The sequence below is a fragment of the Aspergillus puulaauensis genome, chromosome 4 (genome assembly GCF_016861865.1).
Source record: "Aspergillus puulaauensis MK2 DNA, chromosome 4, nearly complete sequence".
Taxonomy (NCBI): Eukaryota; Fungi; Ascomycota; class Eurotiomycetes; order Eurotiales; family Aspergillaceae; genus Aspergillus; species Aspergillus puulaauensis.
In genome coordinates, this window is record NC_054860.1 from 2,112,367 (window position 1) to 2,124,811 (window position 12,445).

The following is a 12,445-nucleotide window of genomic DNA, read 5'->3' on the forward strand; positions in this document are numbered from 1 at the left end:
AGGCAGGTCACCTGCGGGCACGTGGACTGTATATCAAACGCCAACAATAAGACCAATGGAATATGTCTAGTCTTCAAAGGCTAGCATGGGTGGCAGACACGTTCAAATAAATCCACAGCGAAGCAGAAAAGTTGATCCAGCAACTAAAATGTAATCAATTTTTTCGAAAATCAAACGCTAGGTCTGCTCTATCGTTCAGAGCAGTGGCCAATCAAAGGGTATAGTAGTAGATTTCAGGGGTACAAATCGCCACGTATGCAGGCAAAAGCAATGGAACAGGCGCACGAGTCCTATGCACTCTTGTCTCACTTTCATCCAACACAGTCAACCAGAAAAACCAATGCAAGGTTGGTTATCAGCACAATAAATCGGATTCTCGTAACCGTATCGTCAATATCAAGTAAATCGTCAAAGCCTTAGAAGTAACCCCCACTTGCAGATCGCGAGGCCCCCGACCTGGCAACGCCGGGTGATGTGGGCCTTGAGGTTGAGACGCCCGCATTCAAAAAGGGCGTTGACGGAAGCTTAATTGAGATCTCCTTGGGAGACGAAGAAGCAGGAGAAGTTTCGTCGCTCATGCTTTCTTTTTCGTAACGCCCGATGCGAATTGGAGGTGGACGCTTAGCATCTGAGCTTGGAAGCTCACAGAGATAAGTAGCCACAAGGACCGCAAAGGTACCAAAGAGATACTAATGTGAGGTTAGCATAGCCCAGAATAAAACAATTTCCACCGAATAGTGAACGTACAGTCATAGTTGGTTCAAATTCGAAAAGCCAAATGCTACCCAGCGACGTCAGGATTATCGTAGTAGCCGACGCAACATTCCTAGAATCTGCAAATGCCGGTCCAGCAAAGAACGGGGCTGCAATCCCTCCAATGGCTTGCACAATAATCGTACTCCAAACCACCCAGTTGTAACCGTCAAAAACCCCGCCACTGGCAATCTTCTCACCATCTAGGAAAATCACACCAATAAACAGCGCAGGGAAGATCGAGTAGACCGCAATCTGCACGTTGCGGACCCAGAGGGATGTGGAATGCGCACTATCCCGCACCACTTTTTCAAAGTATACCCCGGAGAGACCAGAAGCTGCACAAGACCCAAGCGTAGCGAGAATGCCAACAGCACGGTCCATGGACGGGGTTGCGGTCAGGATATCTTCCTCAATGCCCTCATAAGTAGCGGAGCGCTTATGCAAATTCTGTCCCTGCTTGACTGACTTCCACTCCTCCAAAGACCGAGGGAAATCGAAGTGCTTCGCCGCATTCTCAAGCAAAAGCTCCTCAGAGCTACTAATGGGAATAAGAACGAGAGCAACACCTCCTAGAAGCAAGAGTATAAACGCCCACTTCCGCAATGGAATACTCCTGCCCAGCAATGCAACACCAAACACAGAGCTGACGATGATCTTCAACTGGTACGACGCCTGGAAAGTCGCTGCCGGCAGGTTCGAGAGCGCAATATATTGCAACGAGTTCGCCAAAGTATAAAGAGAAGCCGGGATGGCCAATTTCCAACTATCGCCGGAAAACACGGCCGCAGCGAGGGTAGAGAGGAGCGAAGTGGCGGGCACGGAGGGAGGTGCCGATTTCGAAACTTCGTATAACGCCAGGGTCAGGGAAACGGCGAGTTTCACAATCTCGTTAAAGAGAACAGCGGTCGATGTGAGATAGCGCTTGCCACCAGTGGGCGGCATCATTCGAGAGTAGTGTACCAACTGTGGGCGCAACAGGAGTCAGTCAGTCAGTCACACTAAACCCTTTGACGTAGAGGGCCGCGGAAAATACTCACGAGCACAAATGTTGTGTATTGCACCGTCAACTACATGACAATCAAGAAGGTTAGCCTCCCCCAATACAATTCGAATCCACAGACGATGCGTTCTGCGTTTTAGTGTCTCCTGAACTCACCAGTACCCAAGAAGCGTGCTTCCAACTCGCCCCGGCCCCCGGCCCAGACGACCGTCGTTGGACACTTTCCCCCATATTAAATTGATAGCTGTGCCCTCCCAACAGACACGCTAGACGACTTGAATAGTCGAAACAAAGATGAGAATGAGACACTGAAATTCACCAGTGTCCTAACACGGGGTAACAGCTAGCGTGCCGGGTTATTTCATGCAGAAGTGTGCTTGTGAAAGGCTGGAAGGAGAGTCGTCCAGTCTTACTCTAGTCGGCCTCGGGGCTGGCTTTACCTGGGGCGGTGTGGCTGGCAAAATCACGGGGATCGGGCGACGGACGATTTTCCCCTGGATTTAGCGGGAAGCATTTGCGGTTCGTCATTGGGTGTCCTGACGTCAGGCCAGGCCTCAGACCAGCCCAGCTGGGCTGGGCCAACTCAAAGCCCAACCACCCAAAGCAGGAGGGATCGACACAGTCAACACAGCCCTCGAGTCTGAGCCATGGATCAATTGGGGCAACACCCTGTGTCTTTGAAACAAGCTGCACACGTTTCGTATTCTGATTCCTCCCGCAGCCTCCGTGATCTGGTAAGTAATGGGGCCGTGATGCGTATCCTCTGCCCTTGCTTTGCTTTTGTTCTTGTCCATGCCACCACTGGTAATGGTATGACGACATCTGGCATTGTTTTCTGTTCATGCCTTCCACCGGGTCGCTGAAGCTTAATGGAGCGGAAACCATATCCTCGGAGGTTCCAAGCTTGGGATGCAAGGAGAGGGCAATTCCGGTTCTTGGGTAGACACTATGAAGAAATCTTGATTCTTGAGAGAACTCGAGCAAAGCCCCGTTATATACATTAATTATCCTAATCTTCCACATCGCTATCCGAAACCACCCCCCCACGTCCGAAATATGCATCCAAAAAGCCAATCCATGCAGTAAATGGGAATCAGGTAGTCAAACAAACGCGGTCGTGGATATAAAAGAGGAAAATATGAGAAAATACCGCCAACAAATAGTAGGAATATGCTAATAGGTTGAGAAAGAGTGAGTGTGTGGATGGTGTGACAAAATGAGATGGATAAAAGTAGACCCAGTGGCCTAAGAGTCAACGAAAGTACAGACGGGCTATGACGAAAATCAATGCACAGCTGTTAGGTTGCTGCCTTCAGTGGTCCACCCCAACGCCCAAGGAGGAAACTCGCTGCCCTCACCTGGATCTTCTGCTGCAGGATCTTCAAGCGCGATGGCCCCGCTGCTATCCGTCCGCCTCCTTGAGTGGTTTCTCTGAACTTCAGGGACGGGAGGTGGGGGTCGTTGGGGTGGAGGTTTTTGGGACGGCAAGGGCGAAAAGCGGTGAATAGGTAGAGTTGGGGTTAGAGGAGATGTGGCACTGGTGGCAGGAGAAGGAAGGCTTTTTGAAGACACACTCGCTCGAGGCGATGGGGCTGAAGTTGTAGTCTTATCTTCAGTATCAGACCCTGTGCCTTGCGGGGTGGAAGCACCCTTGTTCTGATAATACGAGGCCGGAAGGGGCGGTGTTGGTACCGAAGGAGGGATACCAGGGTTGCTGAGGCGTAGGAACGAGGTATCAGAGCAGTAGAATGAATCTCGAGAAGGCACTGAGAGGCCTGATACCACCGAACGGCGATCGGGTTCAATATGTTCGTTGAAGATACTTGGAGTCATCTTGCCGTGTCGCACTCTCATCACTTCAAGCAGGCGCTCTTCCTGTCTTGTCACAGCCATAACGCGGCTCCTCCTGTGCATTTCTCGCTGAGACATAGTTGAGGTTCTCGTCCGAGCGTGGCTCTGGTCCTCAAAAATAGGGTCGCTGTGGAGGAAGTCGGGCTCGAGAATTGCGGGAACACCGCTTGAACGGCGTGATTGATTACCCCCGGCTGCCCGAGAGGGTTTTCGCGGTAGCGAAGCATTAGAGTCTTGCCGAGGATGAAGGTATTTTGAGCTTGATCGTGAACTTTGAGTCTGACTCGACGAAGGACGTTCTACACTTCGTAGTGTTCCTCTAGTCGCTTGCGCGGCAGCCGCAGTACAAATTTCACCGTCATATCCCCCGTACGTGCTGACACTGTCCCTCTTGTTTCTGTTTGGTCTGAATGGGGGCTTCAACAAAGGCTGCGGCTCATCATCTTCATCTTCGGAGGAGGAAAGACAAAGCACGCTAGATTTGTTCAAATCGGTGTTCTTCAGTGTGCTTTTACTGCTCTTTTTTGATATGGAAGGGCCCTTGTTTAGGGACCTGGCCGACGTCGCCTCCCGTAGAGTTCTCTGGGACGAATGTGCTGATTCCCCAGATCTAGCCGATAGAAATGACTTCGAGTCGCTGCGCTGGGTCTGGGCCCTACCGCGCAAGCTGAAGTTCATTTGGCTGTATAGGGCGCGTTCTGTGGACCGTGGAGTTGGTTGGGCATCAAGATCCTTTTGTAGCGCCAAGTCCATCTCACTAGTCCTCACCGTTTTCTCCAACGAAGGATTGCTCCACACGGGGGGCGTGTCCTGTACTAGCGACGAGTTCAAAACGCCATTGAGCGTTTGTTGGGCCTCCTCTGCGCGACTTGATGTCCTTGGTCGTGGTTGGGACTTGGTGAGTTTCTTCCCTAGACGGCTTTCCGGGCTTTGCGGCTTTAACGTAGAATATTCCGATCTCATAGAAAGAGAAGACGGTGAGGACACCATGCGCTGCGGAGATAGAAGAGGTGTTGAGTTATTTTGTGGTTTGGGGAATAGCAAAGAGAGGTCGATCCTTGGGGGTCGTGTCTTCCGTTTCGAGTCCTTCATTGGCCCCTTTGGTTGTTTGAACCCTGGGTTGAATCCGTTATCTGGGCCTTCCCGGTCCTCCATGTTCTCACCATGGTACTGGCCAAGGTTTGTGCTTGGCTCAGCCGGTGCGTCCTTCGAACCATACCGAGAATACAGCCCAGAGGACGAGGGAGACAGATGCAGCTTCCTTGACAACTGCGTGAGTGGTGTCGGATTACGAGTGTCGCGATATTCTTGGCCTAACAGTGGCGACGACGCGCGCACACGAAGATTCGGGGGTTGTAGTCCATCTTCTCCTCCGTCTGGGTTTTGGTGTGTTTCCGGCGCATTCACATGGCTCGCGCTCCGGCTTGTCCTTTGGTCGGGGCGTTTATGGTAATCGTCGTCAAGGGCGATGCCGGTTGTTCCGAGTATTCTCTGAGCCTTGGGGATGGACCGCGACTTATGCTCCTTCCGATTGCTGCCATCGCTGGATTTCGGTTTCATACTGGAGGTCCGCAGCGGGATGTGGAAAGACTTATGCGGCATGATGAGATCTTCTGCCGTCGGCGACGCCCGGTGGATAATTTTCGTAAAATAGTTCGTGCCGTTTACAATCCTCCTAGAGGATTGTTCTCATCTGTCGTTGTTGGTCGTTCGTTTGATATTTATTAAAGATAGATAGCTCGAGTGCCGTGAAAAAGTGGTTCGGGTTGTTTGTTTCACCCAAAAGAGAAGCCTTCCCCACACGACGGGAGTCAGTGAATAGGGCGGATAGAGACGGCTGGCGCCAGCGCCAAAACGGTGTGCAGATTGCCAATTTCGGAAGTGAATTGTATATGTAAAGATCGTGGGTTGTTTTTCCGTGAAGAGAAACGTTCAGTATCGAGGGCGAGGACTGAAAGCACTAAAGAGTGACAGGGACAGGAGAGGGAGCGGAAAGGGGAGGGAAGAAGGTGGAAAAGGTACAGGAACAACAGCAGCACAGGTGGTTTTAAGAGATTAGGTGGATAAGCAGACATCGAACAGCCAGGGACTGGTCATCGACTAATTGTCCAATTTAATTATTTAAAACCAAGCCCGATCCGCCCGTGCACAGTGCACTCCTCAGACTCAGAGTGTCCACTCTTTGGCAACACCATCTTGACGTTCCTGGAAATTATTGCACTGGGCGCCAATCATTATCACCCCAACCATGTCCACCCCCAGCCCTTTTTCCTGAATTCTGCTGTGCCCTCCCATCTCCAGCTGTCGAGAGCCGTGGTTCGGCGACCCAAGGGGCAGACTAGTACTTAACCGAAGACCGCTCGCTGGCTATCGACTGACAGAGTGGGTGTTATGTTTTTAAGGGGCGATCAGACTTTCGACCGGCCTCGAAGCCAAAACCCCCAGATCGGAATCGAATATCGACATTGGCTTAGTGGCTACGAGGCTAGCCTATCAATAGACGATGGCCGGTGGAAGCACCAGAAGCAGCCGATCCGCGATGAATGCCCGCCGCTGGAGTCTGGTGGAGCATCGATCATCGCACTTTCGAAGCTGTTCCTGAATCCTGTTCATCGGCAAGCGAGCCGCAGTGACTGATGGATACACTGTGGAATGTGGATGGCAACGCGTGGTGCTGCGACAATTGGACGAGTGTGTTAACCATGGTCATGGAGGCCCCCGATTCTCCGGGGTGTGCTCCGTTGTCAAACAGGAGCCGGACACATGCACAACGCGAGTTTCAGCGACAGCGACAGCGGACAGACGCGGGATGAGCTAGCTTTGTGGCACCCGGGGATTCGTCAAGGTCAGGGCCAGGGCCGGCAACGCCGCTGGCCCGCTGCTATCTCTGCCTAGAAGACAAGAAGTGGGCTGCACCAGGATGATGCCTGTCAGACAGTGGGTTCGCCCGCCTCGAATGCGCGTCAACTGCACACTTAGCTTCTGTTTTTGACTTTTGAAACCGAGGCCCAAAGGTGAAACTTTGAGCTTGCTCTCCAGGTTCTCGGTCTTGGAGGCTTTGATGTTCACAGACCTCGATCAGAGACACAGGCAGGCACAACCTCAACACGTGCATCCAAGCCACGCGACACAAGCAATCACTCCTTTACACATCCCCCTGTCCAATTTTGAGAGATGCAGATGCAGGCGACCGGAGAAATTTACACCTAGCATAAAGAATCGAATAATATGATATTCTCACATGAAGCGAAGGTGCCAACCCGTCAACCAAAACGGGGGTCGGCTCTCGTACATTCGTGGTCTCCAGTCTCCAGTCTCCACGAGTTCTGCTCGCACTTCAGTCTCCCACTCGATCGAACCAGATCCCGCGGGAGGGCGACGTCTTCAAGAACCTTCGTAGTCTGTCTGGTAGTCTAACTCCTTCGTTCGTGAGGCGCCCCTTTTATTGCCAATGAACGCGCCCAAAACACTGCTGATCGCCAGCCTCGGGACGAAGGTGGAGTGGTTGGAGTCCAGAATTCTCAATTATTGATTCGATTCAATAGTCGACCATTGTCTCCATCTTACAATTAGAAATCATCAGCCCCCCCAATCATGACGCCTGCAGTAGACCCCGACTAGCGCCCTTTGGGGGTTGACAGTGTTTTGACTTTTTGACTTTGACTTCCAATTGTCTCTGTCCCGTCGCTGTGGTCGCTGGGAGTGATGTGCTGGACTATTGAAGATAGTCTGGCACTGATTTACGGGGAAGAAAGTGAAACCGAACCTGATGAAACTTTGAAGCAGTCAAAATTCGTCAGGAAGGGTGTCAAGTCGAGCACTCCAACGGGGAGATCTCCTATTTCGCACAGGAGTGCTCTGCTCCCCTGCGTCGCTGTACAACGCAGCGGAGGATTCCTCGAAACCATGACAGAAACCAACAGCAACCCCCATGCTCCACGGCTATAATTGGATATGCCATGTCAGATCGGCGTCTGCGACGAAACAACCTTGAAGCCACCAGCCGCTGGCAACAGTCTGGCATCAAGCTACTGCAGCGCCCCGTGCATTTGTCGACGGCGGTTTCACACACTGCATGCAATGCGCGCTGCTGATTTGTCGGGCGAGGCGAGGGCGCGCTAACCCATTGCGATCTGTCAACTGCTGATCATGATCTGTCTAGGTTGGTGCGAGGATCAACAACATCGACTTCAAGCTGTCACTCGGCCTTGTCCTGCTCCTCACCTCCTGGTGGATTGTATTGTGGATTGTCATTGACAAGGTTCCGATGATCGCCAGGCTAGTTTCACCCTCATACACGGTACGGGTTTGTGGACCTGCTCAATAGCTCTTGATGCTTTGTTTACCAGCTTGGTTCCAATTTCGTCATTTTCTGAGTCTATTCAGTCAACTCAACGAGCTACCATGACACACCCGACCCAGTATACGGATAGAGAAAGGAAGAGAAGAGGAACGAAAACATCATCACCACGTACTCAAGTAGGTATGACGGGAGTCAATCCAGCTCAGCCCACACCCGGCCTGAGCCAAAGTCAAAGCTACAGCCTACGGCTGCCTCAACATCCGCTAGTTGCTTTATTTTGCTTTTTACCATCCCTGCTCTGCTTGCTCCTGCGGGCTCCAAATCCTGCATACGACTCATCACATACGAATTCTCCGACTCTGGCTCCGAGGGCTTGGAACCGGGACTCGAATCTCGATTATGAGATCTCTTTCTCCGAAAGCATACTTAGGACTCCTTCATGCATAAGCTTAACCCGGAGTTTGGGGCTATTAAGCCACTAACTAGAATTAGATAATGGTTATGGCGCTGAGTCGAAAGTGGAAAACAAAGAAATTTTGGACAAGACTGGACGAAGGAGAGACCCGCCTCGATAGATATGTATGCACCTCGTAGAAATATTGACAACTTTTGCACGCACGCTCCCCCGCCGTTGAAAGTGAAATTAAACCTTGAACCTTGAACCTTGGGCTAAACGTTGGGCTGGAAACACAGCCCTTCCTTCAATGAATGAGTTGCGGTAAACATCAATTATTTGTATGCTGCTTCTTGTTTTTGGTTTTGGACCCCTGCGACAGAGCATCTTGGTACCCCGGTACCTGTGACCCTGTTTACGGCTTGACCCTGACCCCGGTAGTCCGTGCTTCGCCGAATTGCAGTTCCGTGCAAACTATGGGCCACCGGGTCAAGTTCAGCCCGAACATGAAACCATCGGGAAATATGAAACAGACCCGCTCCTGGCGAACATGCAGAATGCTCCAGTTGACAAGCCGTTAACCCTATATGGCATGTGCTTTCGAACATACTGTAGGTACTATGTGGTAACTCGTCAGACTTATTGTTCGTTCCCACTCGTCTCTGCCCCAACGTCAATGAGTTTGGAGTAGTTGCTGATTTTGCGCCTCTTGCGACTGCTGCGTCGAGGCTTGTCCGTGTCTACTTCATTGTCTGAAGCTGTTGACTGTGACGGCGTGACTGGGCGTATCGGTTCGGGGCCAACTTGCGAAGACCTGGTTCGTTTGCGAGTGGACTGTTGTGGTGTGCTCTTGTCGGTGGGTTGGCTGTCTTGGATGACACTAACGACGTTGGACGATCTTGTACGACGTCGAGAGCTGAGGGCTTGTTGCGGTGTACCCGATTCCCTAGACTCATCGTCGCGAGTGTCTTTCGTTGTCCTTCGTTCATCGTCTTGGCTGTTCTTCACCGCTGGTATGACGGTGTTTTGAGAGTTTTGTTTGCTCAAGCCGTCAGCGTCACTGGTGGCTGGCGGGCTAAGCGCCTCGAGAGAATCGGTGAAGTATTGCGTCGTGTACTGCATCATTTTATTTTTTTTAGCAAGAAGCAGGGGAAGGGAGTTTCAGCATGAGACTTGATCTACTTACGTGGTGTTCGATCTTCACCATGGGATTCATAATGTCCCGTTGGATTATCTCGCGGACCTTTGGTTTGTCGGGGACAACAAATGTAGGCAGGCCTTTACGAATGCATTCTTTGGGCTTGTAGCCGGGTGTAGGTTGCATGATTGCCTTCCTCTTTAGAAATTCCTTGACCCGGGCAAAGGCTGGTGGACTGCAGTCTGTAGGAGAGTTAGGGTCCGGTTATCCAACCAATATTCGGTGCTTCTTACGGATTCTCTCGCAGAACGCTTGTGCAGAGCTTAGGATTCCTTCTTCTGAGATGATTTTCAGAGTTCTCCGAGCTAGAATAACGTTGTCCAAGCTATTGAAAATCTGACTTTCGTTGGGTTCGAGCAGGCAGCGGTAGCATGCGTGGATGTCAGGAACTGAATTCTTATACGCATCCACATAGCCATAGCAAAGTCGGTGTTGCCGCGTATTGCAAAAGCTGCACACAATCTAAAAGATTTAGCACCGCCTCTATATAGGTCTGAAACGTAGTTGTTTACTCACCATGTCTTCTTCCTCTCCCTTCCAATCACATTGGCAACTAACAGCAGCCGGCTCTGAACGCCTTCGGGCTGAAGTTTTAGAAGCCTTGCGCAACTCTGCAAACTTTTCCTGCCCAAGAATAAATTTCGGGCTCGGTCTCGCTGCTTCCACGGTCTCGGCTTCCGGGGTAGGCGTTTGCTTAACGGGCTGCGTAGGAATCAAATTACTGTCCGGAGAGGGCTCTTCCTGGGACTAATTTGGTGAGGTTAGTTAATCAAGCTCTAAGGTGTTGGAACCTATGGTTTCCCTTACAGGCATCATCATCCGTAGCCTCTCTCGTTCAACAACATCCTGCGTTGCTTCTAGGGAGCCTATTACTTCGCAAAGGGCGATGATCAGAACTTATCCACAAAACAGGTAGAGATCGAGGTAAACATACCCTCGATCTGGGAGGATTGCAGCTTGCTCTCTTCATCTTCAAAGCCAATGTCTTCAGCTCGGGGCACGGTGTCTTTGTATTCGATGTCCGCGGGTATCTGTGGTATAGGCTCGGAATCCTCTGGCTCTGGCCCAGTCCATTTGAGCGAGGTGACTTTAAGCCCGACACTAAGCCCATCAGCGGTGGTTACCTAATTGGATAGGTAATACGTACGTATGCCATCCGCTTTCCATTTTACCGCATGCCTGGGATTCTCGTCTCCAATTCTCAGTTAGCGGATAGTTGATGGTTCCGTCTCTTGCACCGTTGAAACCAGGGGGCTCGTAATCAGGGGGGCAATCCTCGGTGTAGAAGAGGTGGACGCCGAGTGTACGTTTGTCTATATAAGTTAGCAGCAACCCAACAGCCAAAACTGCAGGGTCTGCATACTTGGGAGAGTTGGAAGGAAAGCGCTCAGGGTTATCAAGCGTCGAACAATGGTTTCCAGTCCTACTCTGGCTGTCTGAGCGGACTTCATGTCGGCAACATAGCCACACGGCTCTATTGACAACGTCTTTAAACGTCTATGTATGTCGCCTAATCCGTCAGTATACCTGAAAGAGAAGGTATACGACTCAAGGACGTTATCAGGCGCTTCCTTGTCGGCGATGATTGTGAGTTGGACCGCCTCGAGGACACTCTTACTGAGAGCGTCAAAAATACCAGTTTCCTAGATCGGTCAGTTAGTACATTCGAAGCACAGAGTTAATCATGAGGCTTACCAGAACGTTAATTATCATATCTGCCTTTGGCTCGGAACCGCTGAGAATTATCTTTAAAGGCTGTCCTCTCTTGGCTCTCCCAAAAGAGTCATCAGCAACACCATTGGGGCCTTTTGAGATTGGACTGTTATCGATGAACTCGCGATAAGAGAACTTCTGCTGCTTTTGCGCCTCTCTGAGATCGCGATCGTCAAAGCACTGAAGTGGTAAGAATTCTCTGAAAGTAACGAGTCAGGCATGTCCACTGAGCAAATATCAACGCGGCAGGGCATTAAACTAACCTAAGGTAAAAGAGAGTTCCGAACTACATATTAAACCAATTAGTTTGTGGTGCAACCGGAAAGTTTGGGAAACTAACGGATACGTGGAGCATGATCTTGACCATCTCCAGACTTTGTTGCTGCTGCAGAACGCGGTGTTCCTCCGCACTTAACTCGTCCAGGCCATCCATCGCAGCTCGAGACTCAATTGCTGGAGAGGAAGCTGGCGTCGTGCCGTTCGATGGCAAGAGGCCGCGAGGCTGAGCAAGCTGAGACCGAGCCGCCATGGGCGGTCCAGTAAATTTGATCCTGACCATTCGAGAGGAAAGGGCGAGCTTTCGCTCGCTGTCGCCGGATTAATCCTAAGTTGCAAGCAAAAACGGCGATCAAGATAGCCTTCGGAAGTGGATGGGTAAAGGAGAGAATTGAGGCCCGATGGAAATGCAAAGTTCGGTCACGGGAGTTGGAAACGCTATCGTGTCTTGAATTCGCGGACGCGGGCAGACTTTCAATGGTAGCCGTTTGATTCTCAGCCCCCTTTACTCAGTGCAGTCCAAAATGCCAACAAACATCTGATGCCTTCGTTTGATCTTCCCTGTCCCTTGTTCTCGATCGCTTGACTTGCGAGGCTCTGATTTGTTCTCTCTCTTGCTCCACAGATTTCCCGGTTTCCGCTCTGGCTTTTCTTGGCAGGTCTTGCACTGATCACAATCGCTAACAAAATATTTATCTATAGTTAACTAGTTAGAGACTACATATATCAAATTTACTGGATAAATTTGCACTGTTCTAAATACTGCGTATTAGCGCTAGCCTGTACATGGATTATTTGATTCTTTAAGCAAGTCGGATCAGGTTCTTGATGTTATTTGTTTTATCCTTCATAATTAGCTGGAACAACTGTCATCATAAGCTTTGATATATGAGGTTCAGATGGCACTAAATATAGAAGCGCTGCGGACCGGTGAAGGCATGGATATGGGGCGGG

General features: G+C 50.8%; 3 protein-coding genes across 3 annotated transcripts; all 3 read right to left on the reverse strand.

Moving 5' to 3' along the window:
* Window positions 1-416: 416 nt before the first annotated feature.
* APUU_40856A (putative UDP-galactose transporter) lies at window positions 417-1,987 on the reverse strand (the record flags this gene model as incomplete). The annotated part of the gene is made up of 4 exons (XM_041703975.1): window positions 417-689; window positions 748-1,719; window positions 1,794-1,823; window positions 1,913-1,987. 4 exons carry the CDS (start codon window positions 1,985-1,987, stop codon window positions 417-419), a joined length of 1,350 nt encoding a protein of 449 aa, XP_041556606.1.
* Window positions 1,988-3,040: 1,053 nt separating this feature from the next.
* APUU_40857A (uncharacterized protein) lies at window positions 3,041-5,209 on the reverse strand (the record flags this gene model as incomplete). Its single annotated transcript, XM_041703976.1, has 1 exon — window positions 3,041-5,209. The coding sequence occupies one exon, from the start codon at window positions 5,207-5,209 to the stop codon at window positions 3,041-3,043; it is 2,169 nt and encodes a 722-aa protein (XP_041556607.1).
* Window positions 5,210-8,943: 3,734 nt separating this feature from the next.
* Window positions 8,944-11,774, reverse strand: HOP1 (putative meiosis specific protein Hop1; the record flags this gene model as incomplete). The annotated part of the gene is made up of 11 exons (XM_041703977.1): window positions 8,944-9,420; window positions 9,491-9,684; window positions 9,736-9,964; window positions 10,019-10,249; window positions 10,310-10,368; window positions 10,437-10,603; window positions 10,650-10,815; window positions 10,866-11,145; window positions 11,198-11,414; window positions 11,479-11,501; window positions 11,556-11,774. 11 exons carry the CDS (start codon window positions 11,772-11,774, stop codon window positions 8,944-8,946), a joined length of 2,262 nt encoding a protein of 753 aa, XP_041556608.1.
* Window positions 11,775-12,445: the final 671 nt, after the last annotated feature.